We start from the raw sequence: 23772 nt of genomic DNA, 5'->3' as shown, positions 1-23772 counted from the left end.
ATTAAATGTAATTCAATTAAACCTTATATCCATTAATGTAATCCAATTATCTGTAATTTTGGATAGTTATAGCATTAAAATATAGACTTTTGACACCCATTAAGTATTAGAGTTGTATATCAAGCCACTTACATGGCTAATGATTTTACAAATTTTTCACCTTGTTAGTTGAAAGTAGAAAACAGGGAAATAAGTTCTAAAGTTGTCTCAATGTATGCAAATCTAATTATATATTGTCGTAAAGAGAAAAGTTTAATTTTGCATAAATTTGCATTTTAAGTACCAGAAATATGCTAAACTATTTCAAAATAGTCATATTCAAATTATATAGCAACAATTTAAGTCAACGAATCAAAATTCCAGTCAAAATTCTAATAAATAATTCTTTTTTAAGCAAATATTTTTATTTTGCTGCTCACCCACAGCGAATCATGTCAATTTATTCACCTTACATTTATTACGTTATGCTGATGTGTATAACATCGTACATAAACCTACATAAAATTTATGTAATTAATGTTCATAATATGATAATAAAAAATTATCCGTTACTATCTGATACAAGTTACGAAGTAAGCATGTCGAAGGTCTAAGGTTAATGTCAAGAAATGCACTATTTATGTGGTAAAGCTGCCTTTTTTTCCATGAAAGCCTGTGTCTAGTGTAATGAATTAACATCTTAACATTTATTATAAAAAACATTGAAAAGATTTGTTATAAAAATGAAAAATTTGTGCAAATTTATTCGATTTTTCTTAAGATTGACAGAGGAATTACGCTAAAACTAGTAATTTTATGCATACATAACTGAAGACAGCACGTTCCATGTGAACGTGATCAATTGCACTCGAATGATAATTTAGTAAATATTGTCATCAACCTACGACAATCGGCACTTTATTAAGCATCTGAAATTAAAATTCATGGAACCATGCCTTAATAGCTGCATTTAAAAATTCATTAAAATTCAAAATAATTTTATTAAATCCTTCATTCATTTCTCGAATACATAAAGAAATAATCCAAAAATGATAAAAAAAAATATAATTTTTTCGCTGTTAATTTGTTATTTATGACTGATTTGTTAATTGACAATAATGGCATGCAGTATATGAAATTATTAGAAGAAAATATAATTTTTTTTATTGGTTAATTTATTAGTTCACAAAATATAATAATTAAAAATTAATGTCATTTATATTAATTTTCTTTTTATTCTTCTCGGAGATAGAACTGGTGCGCTTTTGTCGTTCTAGTTTGCTTCAGATGATTCTTATCTAGATGACTTGCAGGGCACGGTTTGAACGAATCCTTAACATATTCTGTGCGTGATGTTGACGAGAATCGAGACTGTGAGGATGCATTATTATCATATCCAAAGACTATATTTGAGGAATTTCCTTGATGTCGTCGAACTGTTCGATTTTGATTTGCAAGATGGACAGAAGATGCTCCAGCAACTGGTGTTACTCTTGTTGTCGTTACTGTTGATGATGATTGATTTGATGGAGAACCGATGATTCTATACTCTGATGACATCGATTGTGAATTCGAGCCGATAGCTGATGATGACATATTTCTTGTTACTGAACTAGATGAAATTTGTTTTGATGACGATTCTTGGTGATATGATTTAGAATCTGCTTGACCAAAGCTTATTGATGATTGTGTATTCTTCGAAAGCTGTTGTCCACCGGATGACCTTTCATAATTTCTAACTTCATATCCGCTTCGACCATGTGATCCTCCATGAGAATCTTGTCCTTGAATTGTTTGATAAGAATTAGACGAGGATCTTGTTGATGTTTGTTGTGGATGCAATTGACATTCTGTTGAATGATAATGTTCAGTAGTTCCACCTCCTCCTGTTCTATGCATATAGCTCAAACTCTTACGATCAATTCCTTGAGCATTTGATGAATATTGTGACTGTTCATGCAAATTGCTGATACTCTTTCGTTGTTGTGCACCTGTAATACTTAAGCCCTTTGCATTAGCCATATCACTTTGACGATCTGTCTTGCGTGTTAAAATTGCATTAGACATTTGTTCTGATGATTCTGTTATCACGCTCTTACGATGATGATGAGACTCTGCTGTTGATTGACTTTGTTTTGTAACAGAGGATTGTGATGATGTTGTCATGCCAGTTTGTTGATTATTAATATTTGAAATATTTTGTGTGCTTGAAATGTTTTGATTATGTGAATGTTGTTGATGGATGTTAGAACCAATTTGATTTTGTAGTTGCCGTTGATTAACATTTGATGAAGTTTGGTTATGAACATTTTGATTATGAACATTTGAAGTATTTTGATTATGAATGTTTTGTTGATTAACATTTGATGAAGTTTGGTTATGAACATTTTGATTATGAACATTTGAGACATTTTGATTATGAATGCTTTGTTGATTAACATTGGAGACATTTTGATTATGAATGCTTTGTTGATTAACGTTCGAGATATTTTGATTATGAATGCTTTGTTGATTATGAACATTTGAGATGTTTTGCGATGTTGACATGGATACATGTGAAGATGAAGTAGATTGCTTAATTGATGATGATTGGATATTCGAACCAGTAGTTTGAGAAGAGTGAACTGAATGACGAGCTTCACCATTTGTAACGGAAGACGATGTTACTCCATTCACGACTTTTTCAGATGTCTGAGACATTAGAGAGCTATCTCTTATTACCTTATTATCCTTAACATTGTTAACAACATTAACCTTACTCTGACGATTTATCACAATATTTTCATTTTCATTGTCAAATGAAATACTTGACATATTCTTTCGACCACCGACAACTTTGTTCTTATCACCAGGTGTTTTAAGAACTGTTGTGACTTTTTTGGTTGTTACCATAATTGCACCATCACGTTTCATATCATCCTCTTTCATTGGAGCTTTTTCAATTATTTCATTAGTACGTTTTACAGCTTTGTTATAATTTATTTGATTAGTTGTTCTCATGACTGATGAATCTTCACCCAATACAATTGAGGATTTTACTGTTGATGTATGCTTTCCTTTAACGTGAGTTGTTGAAGCATTTTCTATATTTTGACCATACTCATTTCGTTTTGTGACAGTCATTGTACCTTCCATTTTCAAATTATCAGTTGGTTTCTTTTGAGTAGAACGTTCACCAGGAGTGTAGCTACCTTTGTCGGGTTTGTAAAAATCACCTTCTGGTTTGAGATTATCTGTCGGTTTTTTGGGAGTAGGACGTTCACCAGGAGTGTAGCTGCCTTTGTCTGGTTTATAAAAGTCACCTTCTGGTTTGAGATTGTCAACAGGTTTCTTCTGTGTAACCTTCTCAGCAGGCTTGAACTGTGGCTTATCTGGTGTATAGAACGATCCTTCAACTTTCAAATTATCTTCATGACGAACTTGTGTGACCTTTTCGACTGGCCTAAATTCTGGTTTCGTATGTCTCTCAAATTCACCTTCTGGTTTGAGATTATCTGTCGGCTTTTTGGGAGTTGGACGTTCACCAGGAGTATAACTGCCTTTGTCTGGTTTGTAAAAGTCACCTTCTGGTTTAAGATTATCTGTTGGTTTTTTGGGAGTTGGACGTTCACCAGGAGTATAACTGCCTTTGTCTGGTTTGTAAAAGTCACCTTCTGGTTTAAGATTGTCAACCGGTTTCTTTTGCGTAACCTTCTCAGCAGGCTTAAATTGTGGCTTATCTGGAGTATAGAATGTTCCTTCTACTCTTAAATTATCTTCATGTCGAACTTGTGTTACTCTTTCAGTTGTCTGATACTCTTGTCTTGGTCGTTTCTCGAATTCTCCTTCCGGTTTGAGATTATCGATAGGTTTTTTAGGAGTAACTTTTTCAGCTGGTTTGAATTGAGTTTTCTCTGGTGTAAAGAATGTACCCTCGACCTTCAAATTATCTTCATGACGAATCTGTGTAACCTTTTCGCTTGGTCTGAATTCTGTTTTGGGTCGTTTCTCAAACTCACCCTCTGGTTTAAGATTATCAACTGGTTTCTTCTGAGTAGGGCGTTCACCAGGACTGTAATCACCTTTTTCAGGTTTGTAAAACTCTCCTTCAGGTTTCAAATTGTCAACCGGTTTCTTCTGTGTGACCTTTTCAGCAGGCTTGAATTGAGGCTTTTCCGGTGTGTAGAATGTACCTTCAACTTTCAAATTATCTTCATGACGAACTTGTGTAACTCTTTCAGTTGTCTGATACTCTTGTCTTGTTCTCTTTTCAAAATCTCCTTCTGGTTTAAGATTATCAGTTGGCTTTTTAGGAGTAGGGCGTTCACCAGGTCTGTAATCACCTTTTTCAGGTTTATAAAATTCTCCTTCTGGTTTTAAATTATCAACCGGTTTCTTCTGTGTGACCTTTTCAGCAGGCTTGAATTGAGGCTTGTCCGGAGTGTAGAATGTTCCTTCAACTCTCAAATTATCCTCATGACGAACTTGAGTTACTCTTTCAGTTGTTTGATATTCTTGTTTGGGACGTTTTTCAAACTCTCCTTCTGGTTTCAGATTGTCTACTGGTCTCTTTTGAGTGACTTTCTCAGCTGGTCTAAATTGAGTTTTTTCTGGAGTAAAGAATGTACCTTCTACTTTCAAGTTATCTTCATGACGAACTTGTGTAACTCTCTCAACAGTTTGATATTCTTCTCTTGTACGCTTTTCAAACTCTCCTTCTGGTTTCAAATTATCTGTTGGTTTCTTGGGAGTAACTTTCTCAGCAGGTTTAAACTGTGGTTTATCAGGTGTATAGAACGTTCCTTCTACTCTTAAATTATCTTCATGACGAATTTGCGTAGTTTTTTCAGCTACTTGATATTCTTGTTTAGGGCGTTTTTCAAATTCTCCTTCTGGTTTTAGATTATCAACTGGTCTTTTTTGGGTGACCTTTTCTGCTGGTCTGAATTGGGTTTTCTCTGGTGTATAGAAATCTCCCTCAGGTCTCAAATTGTCTTCATGTCTGACTGGTTGTTGACGATCAGCAGGTTTAAATTGAGTTTTCTCTGGAGTATAGAACTTTCCTTCTGGTTTCAAATTGTCATCATGTCTAACAGGCTGTTGACGTTCAGCAGGAACGAAATCATCCTTTGATGGTGCATAGAATGGACCATCCATTTTGAGATTATCAGTTGGTTTCTTTTGAGTAACCTTTTCTGCTGGTCTGAATTGGGTTTTCTCTGGTGTATAGAAATCTCCTTCAGGTCTCAAATTATCTTCATGTCTGACTGGTTGTTGACGATCTGCTGGAGTAAATTGAGTTTTCTCAGGAGTATAGAATTTTCCTTCTGGTTTCAAATTGTCATCATGTCTAACAGGTTGTTGACGTTCAGCAGGAACAAAATCATCTTTCGTTGGTGCATAAAATTTACCATCCATTTTGAGATTATCAGTTGGTCTCTTTTGAGTAACCTTTTCTGCTGGTCTGAATTGTGTTTTCTCTGGTGTGTAGAAATCTCCTTCAGGTCTCAAATTATCTTCATGTCTGACTGGTTGTTGACGATCTGCTGGAGTAAATTGAGTTTTCTCAGGAGTATAGAACTTTCCTTCTGGTCTCAAATTGTCATCATGTCTAACAGGCTGTTGACGTTCAGCAGGAACAAAATCATCTTTCGTTGGTGCATAAAATTTACCATCCATTTTGAGATTATCAGTTGGTCTCTTTTGAGTAACCTTTTCTGCTGGTCTGAATTGGGTTTTCTCTGGTGTATAGAAATCTCCTTCAGGTCTCAAATTGTCTTCATGTCTGACTGGTTGTTGACGATCTGCTGGAGTAAATTGAGTTTTCTCAGGAGTATAGAACTTTCCTTCTGGTTTCAAATTGTCATCATGTCTAACAGGCTGTTGACGTTCAGCAGGAACAAAATCTTCCTTTGTTGGTGCATAAAATTTACCATCCATTTTGAGATTGTCAGTTGGTTTCTTTTGAGTAACCTTTTCTGCTGGTCTGAATTGGGTTTTCTCTGGTGTATAGAAATCTCCTTCAGGTCTCAAATTATCTTCATGTCTGACTGGTTGTTGACGATCTGCTGGAGTAAATTGAGTTTTCTCAGGAGTATAGAACTTTCCTTCTGGTTTCAAATTGTCATCATGTCTAACAGGCTGTTGACGTTCAGCAGGAACAAAATCTTCCTTTGTTGGTGCATAAAATTTACCATCCATTTTGAGATTGTCAGTTGGTCTCTTCTGAGTAACCTTTTCTGCTGGTCTGAATTGTGTTTTCTCTGGTGTGTAGAAATCTCCTTCAGGTCTCAAATTATCTTCATGTCTGACTGGTTGTTGACGATCTGCTGGAGTAAATTGAGTTTTTTCAGGAGTATAGAACTTTCCTTCTGGTCTCAAATTGTCATCATGTCTAACAGGCTGTTGACGTTCAGCAGGAACAAAATCTTCCTTTGTTGGTGCATAAAATTTACCATCCATTTTGAGATTGTCAGTTGGTTTCTTTTGAGTAACCTTTTCTGCTGGTCTGAATTGTGTTTTTTCTGGTGTGTAGAAATCTCCTTCAGGTCTCAAATTATCTTCATGTCTGACTGGTTGTTGACGATCTGCTGGAGTAAATTGAGTTTTTTCAGGAGTATAGAACTTTCCTTCTGGTCTCAAATTGTCATCATGTCTAACAGGCTGTTGACGTTCAGCAGGAACAAAATCATCCTTCGTTGGTGCATAGAATGGACCATCCATTTTGAGATTGTCAGTTGGTCTCTTCTGAGTAACCTTTTCTGCTGGTCTGAATTGTGTTTTCTCTGGTGTGTAGAAATCTCCTTCAGGTCTCAAATTATCTTCATGTCTGACTGGTTGTTGACGATCTGCTGGAGTAAATTGAGTTTTTTCAGGAGTATAGAACTTTCCTTCTGGTCTCAAATTGTCATCATGTCTAACAGGCTGTTGACGTTCAGCAGGAACAAAATCATCCTTCGTTGGTGCATAAAATTTACCATCCATTTTGAGATTGTCAGTTGGTCTCTTCTGAGTAACCTTTTCTGCTGGTCTGAATTGAGTTTTCTCTGGTGTATAGAAATCTCCTTCAGGTCTCAAATTGTCTTCATGTCTGACTGGTTGTTGACGATCTGCTGGAGTAAATTGAGTTTTTTCAGGAGTATAGAACTTTCCTTCTGGTCTCAAATTGTCATCATGTCTAACAGGCTGTTGACGTTCAGCAGGAACAAAATCTTCCTTTGTTGGTGCATAAAATTTACCATCCATTTTGAGATTGTCAGTTGGTCTCTTCTGAGTAACCTTTTCTGCTGGTCTGAATTGTGTTTTCTCTGGTGTGTAGAAATCTCCTTCAGGTCTCAAATTATCTTCATGTCTGACTGGTTGTTGACGATCTGCTGGAGTAAATTGAGTTTTTTCAGGAGTATAGAACTTTCCTTCTGGTCTCAAATTGTCATCATGTCTAACAGGCTGTTGACGTTCAGCAGGAACAAAATCATCCTTCGTTGGTGCATAAAATGGACCATCCATTTTGAGATTGTCAGTTGGTCTCTTCTGAGTAACCTTTTCTGCTGGTCTGAATTGTGTTTTCTCTGGTGTGTAGAAATCTCCTTCAGGTCTCAAATTGTCTTCATGTCTGACTGGTTGTTGACGATCAGCTGGAGTAAATTGAGTCTTTTCAGGAGTATAGAACTTTCCTTCTGGTCTCAAATTGTCATCATGTCTAACAGGCTGTTGACGCTCAGCAGGAACGAAATCGTCCTTTGATGGTGCATAGAATGGACCATCCATTTTGAGATTGTCAGTTGGTCTCTTCTGAGTAACCTTTTCTGCTGGTCTGAATTGGGTTTTCTCTGGTGTATAGAAATCTCCTTCAGGTCTCAAATTGTCTTCATGTCTGACTGGTTGTTGACGATCTGCTGGAGTAAATTGAGTTTTCTCAGGAGTATAGAACTTTCCTTCTGGTCTCAAATTATCATCATGTCTCACAGGCTGTTGACGTTCAGCAGGAACAAAATCATCCTTCGTTGGTGCATAGAATGGACCATCCATTTTGAGATTGTCAGTTGGTCTCTTCTGAGTAACCTTTTCTGCTGGTCTGAATTGGGTTTTCTCTGGTGTATAGAAATCTCCTTCAGGTCTCAAATTGTCTTCATGTCTGACTGGTTGTTGACGATCAGCTGGAGTAAATTGAGTCTTTTCAGGAGTATAGAACTTTCCTTCTGGTCTCAAATTATCGTCATGTCTAACAGGTTGTTGACGTTCAGCAGGAACGAAATCATCCTTTGATGGTGCATAGAATGGCCCATCCATTTTGAGATTATCAGTTGGTCTCTTCTGAGTAACTTTTTCTGCTGGTCTGAATTGGGTTTTCTCTGGTGTATAGAAATCACCTTCAGGTTTTAAATTGTCTTCATGTCTGACTGGTTGTTGACGATCAGCAGGAGCAGGCTTGAATTGTGTTTTCTCAGGAGTATAGAACTGACCTTCTGGTTTTAAATTATCGCCATGTCTAACAGGCTGTTGACGTTCAGCAGGAACAAAATCATCCTTTGTTGGTGCATAAAATGGGCCGTCCATTTTGAGATTATCAGTTGGTCTCTTCTGAGTAACTTTTTCTGCTGGTCTGAATTGGGTTTTCTCTGGTGTATAGAAATCACCTTCAGGTTTCAAATTGTCTTCATGTCTGACTGGTTGTTGACGATCAGCAGGCTTGAATTGAGTTTTCTCAGGAGTATAGAACTGACCTTCTGGTTTTAAATTATCGCCATGTCTAACAGGCTGTTGACGTTCAGCAGGAACAAAATCATCCTTTGTTGGTGCATAAAATGGTCCATCCATTTTGAGATTATCAGTTGGTTTCTTTTGAGTAACCTTTTCTGCTGGTCTGAATTGTGTTTTCTCTGGTGTGTAGAAATCTCCTTCAGGTTTTAGATTATCATCATGCTTGACTGGTTTTTGACGTTCAGCTGGAACAAATTCTTCCTTCTTTGGCTGATAAAAGTCGCCATCCTGCTTTAGGTTATCAACAGGTCTGATCTAAAATGAATTTAAAAAAAAAAACGACAATTCAATTAAGTTTACAAACGAATCTGATGTATACGTACTTGTTTTGGTCTTTCTGATGGACGAAATTGTTCCTTTTCAGGAGAATAAAAATCTCCTTCTGGCTTCAAATTGTCTAATGGCTTGATTTGTTGTGGTCTTTCTGATGGACGGAATTTTTCCTTCTCAGGAGAATAGAAATCACCTTCTGGCTTCAAATTGTCCAATGGCTTGATTTGTTTTGGCCTTTCTGATGGACGGAATTGTTCCTTCTCAGGAGAATAAAATTCTCCTTCTGGTTTCAAATTGTCCAATGGCTTGATTTGTTGTGGCCTTTCTGATGGACGGAATTGTTCCTTCTCAGGAGAATAAAATTCTCCTTCTGGTTTCAAATTATCTGATGGCTTAATTTGTTGTGGTCTTTCTACTCTTTTATATTTTACAGGTGAATCATCTGGCTTTTGAGGAAGTTTAGTTGCTTCAAAATCTTCTTTCGTGAATGTTCGACGACGTATTGTTGAAACTTCAGTCGTTTCCATATTTAAATTCTCTATTTCTTCTTTGGTATATGTGTTTCTTCTAATAGGCTTATCTTTTTCGACTTCTCTCTGATAGTCAGTTCTACTTGTTGTTTGTCCATAAAACTGACCATCAGTTATTTTCAAATTATCCTCATGTCTTATAATTTGTGAACGTTCGACATGTACCATTTTATAGTCATCAGTTGTCTTTCGTTTTCCTTCAAATGTTCCTTCAATTATAAGATTATCTGTTGGTCGAATTGGTTTTGGTTTTTCAGCCATTTGATATTGAGGTTTTTCTGGAATGTAAAAATCGCCTTCTACTGTGAGATGTTCTGGTTGTTCATGAGGACATCTGTGCCGTCTATAAAATGATTAAAATTAATTAAAGTTTGTGTCTAAATTTTTAATTTTAGTCTACGTACCCGCATGTACACATTTCGCATATACATTGTTCCTTATGAACATTTGTCACCTCACTATGGAATGTCTTGTCGGTTCTCTTCTATAAATTGAATATTGTTATTATTGCCATAGAAAAGTATGGAATTTAATAACTTACCTTATCCTTTCTACTTCTAACATCTTCTGTAACAATAACTTGATTGACTAAATCAGATGACGAGACACTTTCATCAATCAAATGATCACTACGGATAAAGTCAACACTGTCAGTTGTTTTAATGTGTTTCTCCCTCAAATTTTCTTCGAGTAAGTTTCTTTCTTGATTATTAATGATATTCGTTTCATCCATTATATTCTTTCGATATCGCAAATCATCATCAACTTCATGTTCGGTAGTTTTTTCATAAAAATCGGTATGCTGTTTTTCATCAATAAGCTTCCACTTATTTGTGCTTGCATCAAAGATCTATTAATTAAATTGACATTATTAGTTTAAACTACAAAACATAGTGACCGTCAAAAAGTTCCATATGTGTGGAAGTTTTCCATAAACAAAACAAATATGAGCTTTTACACATGTGTAAGTAATCACGTGCTTCCAGTGTGAGAGACGTAAACAAACTTTTCCACTCGCTCAAATTCTCTCACTGAACTTAAAATGAGCGGACTAATACAATGATAGACATTTTGCCGCTTGAAGATGATATAGACATAAAAAAAAGTTGCGTAACTTTATTCTCTCTTTTACATACATTTGCGGCTTTTAAAAAACAATGAATTTCTATAGATTCAACAAATTGCTTGACTCATGTAAGCGCTCTTATTGTTAGTCGAAAAAAGAACACTTTTTTGTATATTTATTGAGGTTGAATATGCTAATTATTTCCATCATTCTATTTTGATTTAAGTAGAATAAATTATTAATTCTTCACGAATGGCTTTACACAAGCTCTTTTTTCATCATAATCACGTCATGACTTATTATAAAGTTTAATATAAACCTTTCATAACAGTGTAGCTCATAATATAAAAATATGGAAAACTCAATTGACCTAATTTAATCATATCTGGTCACTCTAACTGATGTATAGATATAAAAAATGCACTTACTTTTGTAGTCTCAGTTGTGGTGATGATATTTGCTATGTCAGGTTGATCTTTTTCAATTTCACGTTTAATATCCTGTGTTACATTAACCGGTTCAGAATCAACATAGGATTTCTCCTCGACGATCGTCCACTTGCCTGTTTTTGTATCATATACTTTTGTGGTGTATGTTGTGGTCGTTACATTTGTGGCATTTTCGATATTCTCAATCATTTCTGGAAATTCAGCACGTTTTGTGGTGTCATCGCTTGAAACAATCTTTTCATCTATAATACGCCATTGTTTGCTAAATTCATCATACAATTTACGCTTATAGATTGTATGCCATTTGCCTGATTCATCTTGACTACGATATCGTAGATATGAAGGACGTTTCTGTTTGTTAAAAGAACTCGAATCAACATTTATCCATGTGTTAGATTTTGAGTCAAAAACTTGAATTGTTTCATTTGATGTTGATGATACAATTTTTTCATTTCGACTAGATTCCTTCTTACTACTCATATTTTTCTCAAGAACTTCTTTTGATGATTTTGAAGTCATTTTTGTATCGGAATGCATCATTTTATTATTAATGGTTGATGAATCAACCGTCATATTTGTTGTTGAGTCAATATTCATATTCTTTGAATCAACATTGGAAGAAATTTGTCCAGTTGTTGTGGATGTGGATGTTGTCGCTGTATTCAAATTATTATTATTATTATTCAGTGTCATTGTGTTTCTATTGTCATTTGATGACGAAGATTTAATAGCTGTTGTTTGTGTTGTTGAGTTCGCACCCGGCAATATAATATCGGTTTCATTAACCGATGACTGTTCAACAACCACCCACGTTTTTGTCTTGTCGTCATACACTTTAGATGTGAATGTTGTTGTGGTGTCTGCTACACTTTTTCCATCTGTGCCTTTAATGGTCTTTGACGACTGGGCATTTTTGGAGAACGCCGCTTTAGTCTCATTATTAACAGTGCTTGATGATGCCTTAGAAGAAGAAGAGAATTCCTCATACGTAGCTGATGACGACACATTTGAGCCTTGAATTAATGATGATTCGTTTCTCTGATCTCCGCTCGTTGATGATACTGCAACAGTTGAATTTTTTTCATTACTTTTTCCACTCTCAACGGCGATTACATCATTTCTATTTTGATCTGCGCTGTGGCTGCTGCTACTAAATGTTGAATGTGTGGTAGTGTGAAATTCATTTGTGCTGGAGCTTTTGTGCTGGGCATATGAATCTTTTGATTCAATTTCAACAGAAACTAAATTTTGTAGATTAGAATCTGTTTGGGCATTCGAAGATGATGTTTGTAAATCAGTGGATTCGATAATAACAGATCCATTATTAGATCGTTTTGCATCGATATCAGTCAACATTCTTTCGCCACGTAGAAAGTCATCCGAATGGGATTTTAAGTGCTCAGTTTTTCCAGACTTAATAGCCTTTGAGCTGCTTGTTGATGATGTAGAACTTGAAAAGAACTTTTGTTCCTGTGACGAGGACGAGACTTTTGTCGACGATGATGATTTCATCACTGAACTTGAAATATCCTTTTGAACCATTTTCTCTTGAAGCATTGGCAATTGTTGCGATGCAACTGTAATTGTCTTGACCCCACCACCCTGTGGGGAGCTTCTGACTTCACCCGATGACACAACCGAATGTGAAATTATTGATTTCATCTCTTCCTTCTTATTACTAACTTTCGACTTGACCATTTTTGTAGTTCTTATTTTTTTCACACACAAATGCTTATTAATTGATCGTAAACTTTAATTAATCATTCAATAAATTACATATATCAGTTTGAAGGCAATGTGAATAATTGAAATATGTTTTAATGATATTCACACACTTTATAGATCTATGTATCAGCACTTGATGATCAATTTCAAAATTGACTTTTTTTTATATATTTTATGAACTGCGATCTTGTTTCTACCAACAAATAACCATAAATGGTTTGACTTCTCCGCGCACTGACTCACTATAAATATTTTTTCATATATATTGCCTTTTCTTGCCTTATTTTTCTTTTTTTTTTCTCTTCTTATTCTTTATTTTTTTTTTTCTTCTCTATACACTTTAAATATATTAATATGAATGAATAAAACAGCACTTTTCTGGTTTCTTTACTTTATTTTTTCAGATGATCACTCCACGAAAGCCACAATGAGACTGAGCTCGAAAGATTGTTGAAACAACTTTTATTATTCGCTAATGTTGGAGGCTTTTTTTTTTCATTCGCTCGCATATAGAGTGGGAGCACAGGCGACGAACGTGAGAGAAAAATAAGAAATTTTGCACACCTACATGGACTTAATATGTATGTCCATATAGTCTAGATTAGAATGAAGCTATATGTATGGATGATGTAAAAATTTACTCGTATGATAATCGGAAAAATGGTTGTGCAATATTCAAAGTTCTCGATGTGACGATGAGGTAATGAGCAGCTATTAAACTAAATTTTTATGATGTTTGCGTGACTTTATAAATTTACGTCAATCCAATGCAGCTGAATTTCATTCAAATCTTAGTCTCTTCGTGGCACACTCCGCATAAAACTTTATTTACTCTGTCTATTACTTGAGATCGTATATTATGAAAAAATTGTGACAATATCGGCAATCGACGCCTTTCTAAGCACTTTTAAACAGGTTTCTTAAAATGTTCATTTTTTACTCTCCTATTTTCGTCTCTTAAATCCATTCGAGAAAGCTGTATAAATAATAAATATAAGACTCATCTCTTGCCATATTTAAGGCAATAATTTACTTACAGACGTCCAATTATGCTATGTGTGTGTGGAGAATGAAGAATTTGATGTACAAAAATATAAAAAAATAACAAAAGGCTTTACTTCTTCTTACAATCTACACAAAAAAAATGATGCATTCTCTCTAATTAGGCGATGTTGCCGAAATTGCGGTTATCAGCCATCTAACGTAATTAAGATAAGAATATCGAATAAAAATACTCATTACACTTTCAACCTTATTTTTTTTTTTGGCAATAAGTAGAATAAAATAAAATTTCCATTCAATTTTAATACAGCACATACAAAACTCTTCTGCCTGAATAATTGAGGCGTAGCAAATTCTTTGTGTTAAGTCGATTTAATAGTCGATTTCACGCTGTATGCATGTGCCAAATGTATACTTTTCTTTGCCTTTTGGAGTCAAAACAAAAATCAATTTTTGCAAAATGAAATTACTTTGCTTTTCGATTGAAAATCGATAACATGAATGCCGGTCAGGCGTTCATTTAAAAGAAACCTCATCGCAAAATTGAAAAAAATGCCAATTTGTGTTCAAACTTGGAGTCTTTATATGTCAGTTTGTAATGTGAACTCCTACAATGTAATCAGACGTGTTTGTTTATTTTTTTTTTTATGAAATGTTTTAAAAAGTAATAAACAGTAAGATACCAGAATGATAAAAAAATTTAGTTTGTGTGACATTTACACTTTCGTAATTTAAAGTTTATACAAAAGGAATCCTACACGTCTTATTTATATTTAGAACAACTTTTGTGGATTTTTGTTATCGGTCATCCTGATATTTTGCTTTATGCAATATTTTTTAAGGCACTTCAGCCAAGGCTTTGTTTTTATTCTTAAGTCATGACAAAAATTCATGTTTTTTCACCTTTTGTAATAAAATCCCGAATATTTTCAGAACAACACTCAAAACTTCAGTGAACTTGTTGTTTGCTAATTTAAAAATGACGTAAGCTTATACCGTTGTATGTATTGTCTGCTAAACATTTTATGTCCCAATTTGACTCACAGATATTTTGAAAGGATGGAAATCAATGAAATTTAGGCTATTCTTACCGGTTTCTGTTGTTATTAATGGCACTAGTTCTCTTTTACTGGATCTACTTAATAAGAAAGTTAACCGAAATAGTTCTTCTTTATGCTGCTAAATAGACACTGATGTCTATCAGAAATAATTATAAAAAAATTTTAATTATTGTATTTTTTGCTTACAAATGGACAAAAATTCAATGATTTATTGTCAACATTGAGTTTCTTCTTTATATTAAATGCAGACTTAGCAGTTTTAGTTTAAATGCAGACCATAAATGAAGGTTTCAATTTTAGCAATTATATTCAAGGCTACTTGAATGAAATCGTACAGAAAGGATAAACTTTTGTATCTTGATGATCAAAAATGCAAATTCAATAAAAAATTTATTACTGTTTACTTACTTGTATGCAAAATCGCAACTGAACGATTAAATTTTACATTACTTACCATATTATTACTTTTATCTTGCTGTTTTTGAAGTTTGAAATAGTAATTTTAATTAAATTCCGACACAATCTTTTGTTTTGAGAATGATTTTCAAAATTTGTAAACAAATGAAATTTCGATGAAAAATTTCAAATTTATTTTGACTGTTACAAATATTTTCTACATTGAAGGTAATCCTTATTAAAATAGAATAGAGAATAGTTAATAAAATAAAGATTAGAGTCAGAATCTAATAAAAATATCAAGCAGGATTAGCGAACAAATTATCAAACAAACGTCACTTGCAATAAACATTAATTTAAATTATTATCAGCTTTATTTATTCAAAGAATCACGTCATCATAGAATTGTGCCTCCAAAAAAGGCTTTTATTCTACCGTAGAGACAGACAATAATTAATATTTGTATGCTAATATAAACTCTAATTATCAACGTAAACAACAAATCGATCAAGAAAATATCAATTGATTAATGCACATAAATTGAGCGAGTCTAATTTGTTTGCTTTTCTACAAGCTTCATAGAAGTTCCGATTGTAAAAAAATCGTGTTCTTCTAATCAATACACAAGTTCTGAGTTATCGTTATCACCGAAACCGGTGACGGCCACATTATAAATATAAATTAGCTAATATAATTGTTTAAATTTTGGTATTTGCTCATAAATTCAATGACATTGTAAGAGTTCAAGTCAAAGGAAATGGATATGAATTATATTTATTGTCGAGTTTTTTTTTATCCATTAGTTAGAGCTGAATAATCCAAAAATATACCAAATTTGCGATGAGAAAAAACAATACAAAATATGAAACCCGAGCTGCACATTGAGGAAAGTTGCATTTTTCGAGGTTATGATGAGTCGAGGTCAGCCATCATAGTGCCGTCTGGGCAAATTTGCGTCTAATCGGAATGATGGTATACTGACACCCTAGTGAACACTCAGTGCTGTTCGGGTAAATAATCATTCACGAACACACAAAGTTTCCTCAGTTTGGAGTTCAGCGAACATGATGTTAAACAATAACAAGCAAGAACAGATCTTTACATTTAATAAATTCATAAATTCTTTACTTCGTCTCACACATATCTCAAAATATTTCAATTTGTGTCAATTAACGACGTTTTCTTCTCTGCTGAATATTTTCTCTCGAATCTCGTAGGATGACTTTTATTAAGAAGATATATAAAAACAAAAAATTTAAAGTTTAATGCTGAACTTTATTTGGCAAAAATTTTTCTTCATGCTAACTCTTTCGTGACTAATGTCTTTGTAAAAAAAGCTAGTCATTAATGTACAATGTCATTTTGTTTTTTTTTTGGAAAGACAGAGTCATTGAAAAATACATTTCTGAGAACTCGAGAGGCACATTGCAGTAGCATCATGTTCACTTAACGTGATTACTGCATCCGAATAGAAAAATGTCATGAGAAATAATTGATTGGAGCGCTGTTTTGCTCTCATTTTTATTAATGCGAATATGATTGTTTTATTATACAAAGTTATTTATAGAGCTATGATTGAGGCTTGTTGTTGTTGCAGGCTATTGCTTGAATGGTTGTAGGTCAATTAGGCATTATATTGCGCCAAAAATACAGCCATTAGGGTTGTTCCTGATTTCTATTGCAATATTAGGCATACTTGGTGCAACAAAATGTCAGTTTAGCTGATTTTAAAAATTTTTACGCATAGTTTCACACCCCTTTTTGCATAAAATCTTTCAAAAACTATTTTGGAAAGTTTTGATCAGAACAACCTTAGCAGATTGAAAAAATTTGTCCAAAAACAAAGGTTGAGGGGTATGGTTGGCACTTACCCTACCCTTTTCCCTCTTTAGGTATGATCCTACATTAATCTATGTAAAGTCTTAATATTCAATACTAAAAAGCCTCAAACATTTCAGTCTACGTCCCTTCGTCCTCTCCCTAAAGTCAAAACCCAAAATGCGCACCATCCATCCAATCATCTATCAACAACCTTTCATCTAGTTCTCATTTCAAAATATCAACAAAAAAAAAACTTGTTGCTTTCAGTCATTCACATAAATTACTAAGTCAGAGCTTATATCATTCGCAATCATTTCAAAATTACATTTTTATTTTTATTATCCCAGTCGTAAATTCTCCGCAAATATAATCACAAAAGATTAGGTACCTTTCTGATAAGATAATCAGCTTTCACATTTATTTCTATATTTCCAAATGTCAAATCAATTCCAAATAGCGCATTTATTTCAATTAAAAGTAACAGATTTTAATAAGAAGTATCAAGTGAATTGGAATAGTCATCGACAACCTTACATTATGCATTGATCGCTGCTAAAAAACGAACGCATAAGTTACGTGATGTATGTCGATGTATTTACTGTATATTTTTTTTACTTCTATTTATAAATATAGACACATAATTGCAAATCTTTGACTAAAAAGGAAACAATCTTTAACGTTATTGACCACCTATATGCCTCATAAAATGTTTATATTCGCTGATATTTCTTCTCGTAGGCGACTAAGTCAGTCGTAAATTGAGCGAGACTCTTTCTCATCTTACTACTACTATTGAATGCTATCGACATTTGTCGTGAGTAATTTTGAGAGAATTGACTTTTAATGCTGAATATGAAATTCTTGCATGTTGCCAAAAAATATTTTGTGATCCACCTGTAGATTACTAAGGAATTTTGTGCAAAAAGATTTGAACGATTGGTGAATAATAAGCGCTATATAGGACGATAATAACTGAATGAAAAGGTTTTTGTGATTTTTGCGGTTGGATTTGAATTTTTTAGAGCTTTTTATGGATGGGAAAAGTTTGTTAATTTAATTATAGTCTTCCTTATAATGTAACCAAAGTGTTCAATGTGTATTACATTAACGTTTCCAATGTAATACATGGAGAATATTTCTCATTTGAAGTCATACTAACTGCATGATCCCTTCAATACTCTACCTTTAAATATTGAAAGTTTAGCCTCTGTTGGGGGAATCGTGCCCACGTAATTACAAAATAAAGGTGTTTTTAAAGCTTTATTTTTGATTTATTGCAACTCGGATATTGAGACTAACCTTGCAGTTTTGTCGGAAATTCGAGTTGAATGAATGGGAATTCTATGTAATCCAGTGGATGTAACTAATGGATCTAAAAATTCGTTTATTGTGTGATACTTAATGATTGAATGACCCATCTTAAATTATTTGCCATAAATGTCTTTTTGCTATTTTCCAACTCTGCACAGTTGCACGGGCCAGGGTATACCAATGCTATGTACCTAGCCACAATTTGGTGTGACTGGAAACAGCGAAAAAGCAACTGAATCTGAAAAGATCGGAACTTTCGGACTACCAAACCCGGGTCGTTAGGGTTGGTAAGCCGACATTCTAATCAATATGTCACTGTTGCTTTTTTGCTGCCTTTTAATAGTCCAGTGATAGACAACCTTATTATTCCACAGCAGAACTTTCTGGTGAGCCGCGGCCGAAACCGCACACGGCATACGGTTCATTTCCAAAAAGCAACAGCTCGAAGTCATCTATAATTTCATATGGAGTCGAGTCGACTTCGACCTCTGAACAAACCTAGTGTGCCTCAGTACATAGCTTACCCACCATTGAAAAGGGTGGTTCGAATATTTCCACATTAATTTTTCAAGTAGATCACAACGAAATCAGAATTTCTTTAAAATTGAATAAAGCCTATAAATTTTAAAATTTTAAATACAAAAAGTAAGAATCAGGCGTTTTTATTTATGTTCTTATATATGTTTTCTACCGAAACTTCATACAATTCCTTAAAAAAGCCCACAAAATTTTCGCTCAAATTTATTGTAACGAAATACAATAGAAAATATATGACAAGAAATTTAACGTAATTTAAAATGAAATAGATAAGAGCTTTTTCTGAGGTAGTAATAATATAATAATAGAATGTTTGAAACACAAAGTAAATTCATGAAATAAGTCAATAATGAAAGAATAATTAACGAATGAATAGAATAAATTTGTTAGTAAAAAAATGAAAAATTTATAAAAATGTTAAAGAAATTATAAATCTAAGAAGAGAACGAGCGGGCAATGATCACTGCCTTTAATCGTTGATCGAATAACATTATCCTTCACTTTATCCATAAAACGTTCACTTGTGATGAAATAATCCAAACGCCAACCTACGTTCTTGGCACGTGCACTATGGAAATGAAATTATATTTAGTTAATAATAGTTTTAAAGCAAGCTTTGAAATAATTTTCAAAAAATAAGTAAATTACTCACTTATTCATATAAGACCAGAATGTGTAAGCTTTATCATCAGGATGTAATTGACGGAATGTATCAACAAATCCATAAGACAACAGCTGTGTGAATCCTTCGCGTTCCTCCTTTGTGAATCCAGCATTCTTTTGATTGGACTTTGGATTTGCCAAATCAATTTCACTGTGTGCAACATTCATGTCCCCGGCAATGATGACTGGCTTCTTCTTATCAAGATCTTTAATATATTCATCAAATGCTTTATTCCATTCGAGTCTCTTATCTAATGTTTTCAATCCACGACCGGCATTAACGACATAACAGCAGACGAGGTAATATTTCTTAAATTCTACTGTAATTAATCGTTTCTCATCAGCAAATTGTCCTGGTAGATCATAAAATACTTCTTCTGGAAATTGTTTTGTGAGAACTCCAACACCAGGCATTCCTTTTGCAATATTCCAGTAAGCATGATAACCTTCTAATTTCATCTTTTCGGGTATTTCCTCATCTGTGCCGCACTTTATTTCCTGTGTATAAAAATAATGAGTCATGAAAATTATCAAGTCACCCGTATAGCTATTATACTTACATTTAAGCAAATTACGTCTGGACTTTCCTGCTTAAAATATTCAACGCAGCCTTTATCAACACAGCTTCGAAGTCCGGATATGTTCCATGTGACTATTTTGAGGTTCCATTTCTCTTTAATGTTAAAGTCAATATTGAAGTCTGACTCGATGCTGTTCTGGAATTTCTTTTCTGTTTGTGCTGGTTTTTCTGTCTTTTTTGGAGCAGCTCTTCCTTTAGCTTGCTTTGGTGTTGCTGACTTTGGTTCTTCATCAATTTCGTCTAAGTTCTCTTCTTCCTTACTGTCCTTTTTAGTGACTTTGGGCTTTTTTGACGTCACTTTTGCTGCAACATTTCCATCAACTTTATCTTCAGTCTTCTTACTGGCTTTTCCCTTTTTTGGTGTTGGTTTTGGCTCTTCAACTTCTTCATCTTCTTCCTTACTGTCCTTTTTTGAAGCTTTTGCCTTTTTTGGTGCAGGCTTAGATTCTTCCTCAATTTCATCAGTCTTATCTTCTGATTTATTTCCTTTCTTACTGACTCTGCCTCTTTTTGCTGGCTCTACACTTTCAGTGACCGGTTCTGTCTCTTCTGATTTTTCAGCAGCTTTTCCTTTTCCCTTTTTTGGAGTAGCTTTTTCCTTGTTGTCAGCTTTCTTGGCTGGTTTGCCTTTTGTTTGTTTTGGAGCTGGCTTTTCAGGTTCAGAATCATCATCTTTATCCTCATCTGCTACATTTTCATCTTTTGCGGCAGCTTTGCCTCTTGGTTTCTTTGCAGCCGGCTTTTCAGATTCTGTTTTTTCATCGGCAGGTACTTCATCAACTGCATTTCGCCTTCGTACGGGTTTCTTTTTGTCTTCAGAAACTTCAGGAACTTCGTTAGCCTTTTTCGTGCGTTTCTTTGCAGGTTCTGTTGTGTCAGCTTTTGGTTGTTCTTCTGTTTTTGCCGTTTCTTTAGCGCCACGCTTTTTTGGTGCTTCCTTCTTATTATTTTCAGTACTTTGCACTTCCTCAACTTTTTCTGGATCCTTTCCGTTACTAACCGGTTCTTTTTTGTTTCGTTTTTTGACAGCTGGCGTTTCTTCAGGAACTTCATCATTCTTTTTCTTCGTGGCACGTTTTTTATTTTCAGGTACTTGTTCGTCAGCTTTATTGTCATTTGATGTCACTTCCTTTGAAGCCGCTTTTTTTTGAGCACCTTTAGTTTTTGGTTCCGGTTTTTCAATTTCATTCTTTGATTCCTTTTTTCCTTTTGCAGATTTTGTAGCCTTACCAGTTGTTTTGGCTTCAGCATTACCATTAAGTACTGGTTCATCGATTTTATCGTCCTGGACACTTAATTTTTCTGTAATTTCCTGATCTTTAGGCGTCGTTCCATTTTCGTCGGCTTTTTCTGCACTTACTTTATTATTTTCAGTGGTTTTCTTTCCTTTTGCTACTCTAGGCATGTTTAGTTACTGATATGACTAACTTTTAGACTTAATTAACGTATACTTTCTTGAAAATTATTTTTCTTAAAATGTAAGTTTATCGAGCAAAATTTGAAGTTTAAAATCCGTTTTTGGCGTAGTTTTTCTCACAAATACTTAAATTCAAAAAATAAAAAGATCGTTAATGACTTCCGTGCGTAGCACAAGCTTTTATATTAAAATTCAACATTTATTCGTCTGTATTGATTAAAATAATTATAATAATACATATTATTAACGTTTAGCAAAATTCTGGTTCATTGACTGCCCTGATCGTTGAATATTATTCACATTACTCTTAATTCTACTTTCCAATGAACCAATTTGTGCCTGAGCATGCTTTATATTTTTATTAATGAAATCTCGGTCAAAATCTTTTTCAAACGTTTTCTGTTCCTTTTCAACTTCATCATTGTATCTCTTTACATTCTGTTCCCTATCTTTTTCGCGCCAATCCGCATTCGACAGCATTTCACGATATCGTTTCTCTTTTTCTTCTTCGGTAAGTTGTGCCTTGACATTTTTGTCAAATTTTTTTGGAGCTTCACGTTTTGGTTTCAGTTCCTCTTTTGTGTACCTTTTGACTTCACTTTTATTTGTTATTTCAATTTTTTCGCCAGATGCTGTAACTAAGCCAAACTGCTTGGAAGTGGTTTGTAGCTTTCTAACGTCTGGAGACGAAGATTCTGAAGACTTTTGAGGACTTACTGACATTTTCTTTTCAACTTTTTTGCTGCGTGAATCGTCAACGGATGCTGATCGATTCCTGTTGCCACGATCTCTTGAACGTTCTCGACTTTTGTTTCTGGATGACTTTTCGGCTGATCGGTTTCGATTTCTGTCTTTTGGGCGAACATATCTGTCAACTTTGTCTCTTGAACGGTCGCGATTTCTGTACTTATCTTCACCTGATCTGTCTCTGTAATTTACTCTCTGGTCTCTTGAACGAGATCGATGTCTGTCACTGGATCTTTTACGTTCACGAGAACGATCTCTACTTCTGTCTTTATTGTTACGTTTCTCATGTGACCGTCCACGAACACTGAACATCTTTCTTTCTCTGGATCGGTCACGACTTCTGTTTTTATCAAATCGTTTCTCATGAGATCTGCCGCGATTTACCGATATTTTCCTTTCTACTGAACGGTCTCGACTTCGGTATTTGTTGTATCTCTTTTCTTGTGAATTATCTCTTCTGTACCGTTCACGACTACTTCCACGTTTTGAACGATAATCATAATTTCGATTATTGCCTCTTCTGTCATTTGACCATTCCATTTTGTCATTACGATTTTGTCTCTTTGAGTTTCGTTCATTGGAAGAACTGTCACTGGATGATGAGCGTTTTTTCTTCTTTTTTGCTATTTTATCAAGTTCTGTGGTAAGTGCCTTGAATTTTCTGTCAACATAGTTTGATTCCTCGTCATCATCATCTTGTGGCTGTGATTTTCCTTGTAATTTTTTGTACTTTTCCATAAGTAACTTGTCCAAATCCTCAGAATCACTGGAAGATGAGCTTGACGAACTGGATCTTGTTCTTTTCTTGCTCTTCTTTTTTGATGATTTTCCTTCTGGTTCCTTCTGAAATGTTTTAATAATTATGTCAAATATTAGTTTGATTCAAAGAAATTTACCGGTATTCTAAAATTTAAATTTTACCGGTACTTTGGGATTTGAAAACTTAACGAAACTTTCAAAAATTTTAACGAACTAACCGTTAATCTTTAATTTATGAATTTAATAATAAGCTTACCTTTTCCTTCTTCAAAATCTCATTCAGCTTTTTTAATTTTAGTGGATTTTCCAAAATTTTCCGCCGTGCCTCCATTTCTTTCTGTTTAATGAGCATTAATGGATCTTCCATTTCTTTACGCAAAATATCAACTTGACTGTATTTCTCAGTTCCAACATTGGATATTCTGCCAATGGATGAAGGAAGACATTCAAATTCAACACAATTTCCCAATTCATTTTCCTCAAAATGCTTGTCAACTTTCTTTCCAGTTAAAAAGTCCTCTCTGTTGATGTCATGTTTGCCTTTATACATCCATTCCAGTTTCTTGTCTTCATTGTCCATTGTTCAATGTGTTAATCGTTGCGATTAGTTAATTAGTGCCTTATTTATAGCCAAATTTCCAATTTATTTGATATTGTGTTTTAAATATTTTCAAAAACTATTTTGAAATTTCAAATGTGACTGCGCCTTGATGTTTA

The 23772-nt window shown here is 34.2% G+C and overlaps 3 protein-coding genes across 4 annotated transcripts; all 3 read right to left on the bottom strand.

The window, feature by feature from the left end:
- Positions 1–1117: 1117 nt before the first annotated feature.
- Positions 1118–13211, bottom strand: Sdb (SAXO downstream of blistered). 2 transcript variants are annotated; one of them, XM_070650060.1, is made up of 6 exons: positions 11016–13210; positions 10063–10371; positions 9926–10005; positions 9042–9864; positions 8862–8973; positions 1118–8072 (listed from the first exon to the last, which is right to left on the bottom strand). In XM_070650060.1, exons 1-6 carry the CDS (start codon positions 12732–12734, stop codon positions 1213–1215), a joined length of 9903 nt encoding a protein of 3300 aa, XP_070506161.1. In that variant the 5' UTR covers positions 12735–13210; the 3' UTR covers positions 1118–1212. The 2 variants fall into 2 exon arrangements, with proteins under 2 accessions (XP_070506161.1, XP_070506160.1); XM_070650059.1 differs by having other exon boundaries at positions 1118–8973; positions 11016–13211.
- A 6047-nt stretch (positions 13212–19258) lies between these two features.
- On the bottom strand, positions 19259–21642 carry LOC139098424 (DNA-(apurinic or apyrimidinic site) endonuclease-like). The gene is made up of 3 exons (XM_070650628.1): positions 20113–21642; positions 19542–20050; positions 19259–19457 (listed from the first exon to the last, which is right to left on the bottom strand). Exons 1-3 carry the CDS (start codon positions 21535–21537, stop codon positions 19316–19318), a joined length of 2076 nt encoding a protein of 691 aa, XP_070506729.1. The 5' UTR covers positions 21538–21642; the 3' UTR covers positions 19259–19315.
- A 76-nt stretch (positions 21643–21718) lies between these two features.
- On the bottom strand, positions 21719–23772 carry LOC139098425 (pre-mRNA-splicing factor CWC25 homolog). The gene is made up of 2 exons (XM_070650629.1): positions 23312–23772; positions 21719–23139 (listed from the first exon to the last, which is right to left on the bottom strand). The coding sequence occupies exons 1-2, from the start codon at positions 23633–23635 to the stop codon at positions 21793–21795; spliced, it is 1671 nt and encodes a 556-aa protein (XP_070506730.1). The 5' UTR covers positions 23636–23772; the 3' UTR covers positions 21719–21792.

Source organism: Chironomus tepperi, unplaced genomic scaffold (genome assembly GCF_022539635.2).
Source record: "Chironomus tepperi strain 1889 unplaced genomic scaffold, CSIRO-AGI_Ctep_v1 contig_445, whole genome shotgun sequence".
Classification (NCBI taxonomy): Eukaryota; Metazoa; Arthropoda; class Insecta; order Diptera; family Chironomidae; genus Chironomus; species Chironomus tepperi.
This window is presented reverse-complemented; position numbering and strand designations above follow the sequence as displayed.

Excerpts from the sequence above, each read along its gene's own strand:
- Sdb (XM_070650059.1), bottom strand. The coding sequence starts at position 12,734 with ATGGTCAAGTCGAAAGTTAGTAATAAGAAGGAAGAGATGAAATCAATA. Across the intron at positions 10,372-11,015 it reads CCACAACTGAGACTACAAAA|ATCTTTGATGCAAGCACAAA; the intron begins GTAAGTGCATTT and ends TTTAATTAATAG. Across the intron at positions 10,006-10,062 it reads TTAGAAGTAGAAAGGATAAG|AAGAGAACCGACAAGACATT; the intron begins GTAAGTTATTAA and ends TTCAATTTATAG.
- LOC139098424 (XM_070650628.1), bottom strand. The coding sequence starts at position 21,537 with ATGCCTAGAGTAGCAAAAGGAAAGAAAACCACTGAAAATAATAAAGTA. Across the intron at positions 20,051-20,112 it reads CAGACGTAATTTGCTTAAAT|GAAATAAAGTGCGGCACAGA; the intron begins GTAAGTATAATA and ends TTTTATACACAG. Across the intron at positions 19,458-19,541 it reads TTCTGGTCTTATATGAATAA|TGCACGTGCCAAGAACGTAG; the intron begins GTGAGTAATTTA and ends TCATTTCCATAG.
- LOC139098425 (XM_070650629.1), bottom strand. The coding sequence starts at position 23,635 with ATGGACAATGAAGACAAGAAACTGGAATGGATGTATAAAGGCAAACAT. Across the intron at positions 23,140-23,311 it reads AGATTTTGAAGAAGGAAAAG|AAGGAACCAGAAGGAAAATC; the intron begins GTAAGCTTATTA and ends AAAACATTTCAG.